This window comes from Phytophthora infestans, genomic scaffold (assembly GCF_000142945.1).
Source record: "Phytophthora infestans T30-4 supercont1.64 genomic scaffold, whole genome shotgun sequence".
Taxonomy (NCBI): domain Eukaryota; phylum Oomycota; class Peronosporomycetes; order Peronosporales; family Peronosporaceae; genus Phytophthora; species Phytophthora infestans.
Window position 1 is genome coordinate 285,874 of NW_003303695.1, and position 5,418 is coordinate 291,291.

Genomic DNA, 5,418 nt, shown 5'->3' on the forward strand with positions numbered 1-5,418 from the left:
TCAAACCAGGAGAGGCTAGCGCAGAGCTTCGTCATGGAGTCCTTAGTGGAATCGATGAAGATATGGATCCCAAATTAAGCAATGCCGATAACGAAGCAAAGCTAATACTAACCGAATAGTACAACATTCTTCAAGAGAAGCGAGTTAAGCCACCTTACCGCCTTAAGCCGATTGTAGACAATAGAAAAGGTGTAAAACCCCATCAATAATACTACTTAAGTGAGCCTATGATACGACGTCCTTAAAATAGTAGGAATGATAAGCATAAGCCTGTATCGGGTAACGCTTGGAAAGAGTTCATGAAGAATATCAGATGGATGGATACGTTTACTTCACTATTGAACGGGCTGGAAGAAATCGAACGTCACTTGCATGAGGAGGGGAATAAGGTGGATCAACTAAAATTTAAAATTCTCTGATGCTCAAAAATTCACTGACGTCGATCAATTCAGTGATAGACAGAGCAAACTCACTGGTTGAGGTCTCATAGGGGCTGGTATTAAACCGCTTGAAGGTGCTGTTCGTCGATCGAGGACATACAACCTGAACGAGATTCAGGGTCTCTGTGTATGTATATAGACAGCTAGGGAGTAAGTATATCCAAATTCCCGATCTCGACTCTGATGCTTGTCATTGTACAACCCAATATACGGAAATGCTGACCTAAAATGCAAATCAGTAGCAGCCTTCAAGACTTAATTAGGACTCTCACGTTCAAGAACCAAATCGATCAAGCCGCGTATGACAAGTTGAGTACCGATGATAAAAAAATATCTAAAAAGATTCTTGCTATAACTCATTTACAATACAATTTCCAAGATCGGCTTGAGGACCCTCTAGTGTCTTTGAAAGCTGAGTACGATAAGCTGAAAGGTGAGCTCTAATTCGGCAACGATAATCCTGCGGTCATAAGACAGCTCAAATCACTGAGAGTGGATATGTACTCCAATCGTCTGATCAATGCTAAAGAATTTAAGGAAATTATCACTCGTTTACTATAACTCTACGTTTAAGCCTTGCTTAAGATGTTCTTTCTGAATCCGAGAATCATCTTGGCGTCCGGTGGATAGCTGTGTGATAATGCTGATCAAAACGTAGCTGAGCTGAAATCAAAAATGAAATTACTAATCATTAGCGAACAACCTCGTCAGAAGCAAGCTGCCGCTTAGGCGACCAATCTCAATAAGAAGGTGAACGCATCGACACAGACGGAAGGAGGTCGTGTCTGGGCTTACAATACAAACAGGAAACAAAATACGGTCAAAACCTTTGCTATTTCGCGCTTAAAGCAGGACGTTACGAAGTCGTGATTCAAGATGTTTTAGTCGAGTCTCATGATCGGCTATTTTTGCGTTAGCCGAGGCTAATTGAGAAACTAGATCAATAGATGACGAAGTTAACGTACCTATCTTTTTGTTGTTGCCCGAGAGCTAATATGTGTAAGTAACAGCAGCCTTTACTATAATCGAGTACTAAACTCAATCCCAGCTAAATCAATCGTTGCGTCTTCGACAACTAGCGATTCGTTAGGGAAGAAATTGATAACAGCGCCTTGACCTGCTTTGAGAAGATTCTGAGCTCGATAACCATCTGTAACGGTACGCTTGAATCTTGAGTCTTATATATGTACAATTTTGGTTTGATAGAAAGCGTGGATGCCGTTATTGCTGCTGTATCAAGAGTATCAAAGCAATTCTTCCTTCGACCATCAGAAGTAGTGTAAACACCCGCAGATGCTAGAATATCACCCGTGGATAGCTACTGCGATACCGGCAATAGGACCTAGAGTCGAAAACAAGCCGCCAGATTTAAGGAAGTAAGCTACCCCTGATCCGCCACTATCGATTGTTTCAGTTGCGTTAACAGTCACTTGCATCCCGCCGCAGGAGAAGTCGTTCCAATGCCAACTCTACTGGTAGATCGAATCGAGAGTCTTGTAGAATTATTGATTCCAAGATATAAATCATTTGCCGTAAGATTGCCAATCCATGATGCACTCGTTGACGTATATCTAGAACCATTATGGACTTCTATCTGAAACTGGACCGGAGTTGCGTTTGATCTAAAGCAACTGTTAACGCGCGTATACGACCCGTCGAGGTAGGCAGTACCGCTTGCCTGAATTCTTAAGCATTCAGTAGAAGCTCAGCTACTTATCATGAGCTCCGTTAAAGCGCCTACAGTCGTAATAGCCGCTTGATTGCCATAGGCTAATAAACCATAAATATAATTGGAAACCGTGATATCAGTAGCCAAAGAATTGATGCCAGCGATACTGGATGATGCGTTAAGGACCAAAGCTTTACTAGTGGATGCCGTCCCGGAGAGACTCCGGTTAGATATTTGATCTCTGTGGCAGATGAAGTAATTGTACTTCCTCGCAGCTGGAGAGTAGTAGGGTTTATATTGAGATTTGAAGATGATATCGAGTCTAAGCCCGTAATCGATCGGGAAGCACCTGTAAATGTGAGATTACCGCCTATGGTTAGTCCGCTTAATGTACTCAACGATGTGACATTAGACTGGGAAGGTGTCTGGGGCGTTCCGCTTATGTTTGTCGATGAAAGTGTCTCTAAGCCTGTTAGCGATCGGGAAGCACCTGTAAATATCAAATTACCGGCTATGGTTAGTCCGGGTAGGGTTCCAAGAGGCGTAATATTAGATTGGGAAGCTGTCTGCAACGTCTTGAGATTCCAGACCTGTTATCGATCGTGATGAACCAGTGAATACCAAATTACCGGCTATTGATAACCCGGATAGGGTTCCAAGAGACGTCATATTAGATTGGGATGGTGTCTGGAGCGTTCCGGTTATGCTTTACGATGATAATGTCTCTAAACCTGTTATCGATCGCTATGATCCAGTGAATATCAAATTACCGGCTATGGTTAGTCCGGGTAGTGTCCCAAGAGACGTTACATTGCTCTGACTACCTGACTGGCGCACCCCGCTATTGGTAACTGTTGATAAAACCTCTAAACCCGTTAGGGAACGAGAAGCACTTGTGAATGTGAGATTACCGCCTATGGATAACCCGGCTAGGGCTCCAAGAGACGTAATATTAGAATGGGAAGCTGTCTGAACCGTTCCAGTTAAGCTTGTTGCTGATAAAGCGTTAATGCCAGTGATATTACCTGATGTGTTAAGGCCCAAAGCTTTAATAGTTGATGCGGTTCCAGGCGTTATGTCAGCTATATAACCAGGAGCTGTAGTGACTGATGATCCATTAGCCGTTAGAGAGGAACCGCTTAAGGCACCAATACCGCTATCGCTATTAATTATTCCTGGCACAAGAGCTACTCCTTGTGCTGCTATACCAGATGCGATCCCGCTGATGTATGATAGTCGATACTCGTTCCTCGATAAATAAAGTGTTTGAGCATATTCATACGTAAGAAACCCGCTTGCACCCAACGAGAGATGGAATGCAGGATTGTAGATACTATTATTGAATACTGGATTCGGATATGAAAACCCAGAGCTGAGGCTATATAGTGGACGATAAAACACGATGAGCATCCCTGATTATGGGGTGGAAGTAAGGAGGGACATTCCGCGGAGGGCCATGGGACAGACTGTGCGCAGAGACGACACAAAAAATTCTCACAGGCGTATTTTGCCCATTCCGATTAAGAAAACTCACTGAACGGCATATTCGCTGGTCGGACGAAGGTACTATTTCTCCGGGAAATGAGTGCACCTTATAAATTTCGGATTTACCCGTTAGTATATCGAGCTAAATCCGCATCGATCGAGCTGTACGATTATATATCAAAAACGACTTGAGTTTCTTGTTACCGATGCAGCGTAAAATGAAAAGTGAGAATCAAACTAAACTAGCTCTCTACATCCTTCCTGCACTGCCTACTGCAACACTCGAATTCTAGAAGATTGGAATGACTCCGAATGTTCGATGACACAGCAAGTTGCCTTTTATGTGCACCACACAATCCTGTGACGTGGTGCAGACTTCAGCATATATCTATTTTTGAATATCATGATGGACAAAAAGAAATTACCTAAGTATCAAAACGACCAAGATGATGACAAGTCGTGAAGCTGCAATTCCTATCCTTGGATGAGTTGGATCGTTTTTCGGATGGATTGTCATCGTGATATCGTACTGGTACTGTCTGTATACAGGGAATAGCGGCAATAAGAAAAGGGACAAGAATTAAGTACTGAAGGCGTATACCTTACGTAAGTCAAAACAAATTGAGGAAGTCTCAAATGTACTGTATTAAAGAATTAAAATCTTTCTAAAAACCATTTTAAAATGATAGATTTTAAAAAAAATCGCCCAACCAAACTTACCATATATGGTGGACCATGTGGTCAGACCCCACTTTCTGGGTTACCAGCAAGTACGAGCTCCACCACGTACTCTCGAGCCATTGCCTCGGTTTTCAGAGCTGTAAGAGTCTCGTCTGAAAGGCCCAGATAGACGAATATGTAGCCGCAAGCAGGAAGCGCAAGTTTGGGCTTGGGCGCCATCTTAAAAGTGAGACACAGACCAAATATCTCGCGTCTCTGGGACGGACACGCCTCTGTGGGACGGACACGGCCAAATTAGTATTAGATTTTGTATACTGAAATATTGCAACGGACACGCCGCTTAAAGACGGACACGGCTTGTAATAACTCGATTTTATTAAATAAAAAACTGCTACAAAAGATTTTTTTGTGTCGTCTCTGCGCACAGTCTGTCCCATGGCCCTCCGCGGAATGGCCCTCCTTACTTTCACCCCTGATTATGGAGGCTCGCTCCGTAAGAAATTCAAGTCAGCCTCGATGGGGGATATTCCAGCATTAGGTATCAAATTTTTGTTTAGGATGATCGTTTTGGGCCCAACGTTTAGCGGAAAGAACAACCTTTGTTTATTCATTCTCAAGAAATCTCCTCATGCATTTGCTCATCTCACAATCATTTTTCGTAATCCATACCAGGAACTCTATGACTACCTTAGGAATAAGCTGGGCGAATTCATAACGTTTGCTGATCCTGACTCACCACCGAGCGTCGATCAGGTGCGAAGGACTCCTCTGAGCTCGAATAAACCGGAGCTAGTCATTATTGATGACTACAGCAACGATAAGCTGCTCCAGAAGAATCTATTCTCTCACTATATGACCCGAGGACAACATTACAAGTTGAGTACCCTTTTCCTTAGTCATAGCTACTTTGCTACCGATAAGATGATTCGATTGAATTCAGAGTACGTAGCGATTCTAGAAGCCAGCTCGAAAAGAGATTTAGCAATGGTTGTCAACGATTTTAACATGCCCGGCGTTGATGAACGATCGATCGTCCATTACGAAAACCATGCTACTGAGAGAAAAGGGCAAATTCTACTTTGCGGTAGCGTAAAAAGCCAATTGCGGTATAATTTCGATCGACCTATCCGAACGAACGAGTAA

At 43.1% G+C, this 5,418-nt stretch overlaps 1 protein-coding gene across 1 annotated transcript; it reads left to right on the forward strand.

The window, feature by feature from the left end:
* Nucleotides 1-4,725: 4,725 nt before the first annotated feature.
* On the forward strand, nucleotides 4,726-5,418 carry PITG_17915 (uncharacterized protein; the record flags this gene model as incomplete). Its single annotated transcript, XM_002896200.1, has 1 exon — nucleotides 4,726-5,418. One exon carries the CDS (start codon nucleotides 4,726-4,728, stop codon nucleotides 5,416-5,418), a length of 693 nt encoding a protein of 230 aa, XP_002896246.1.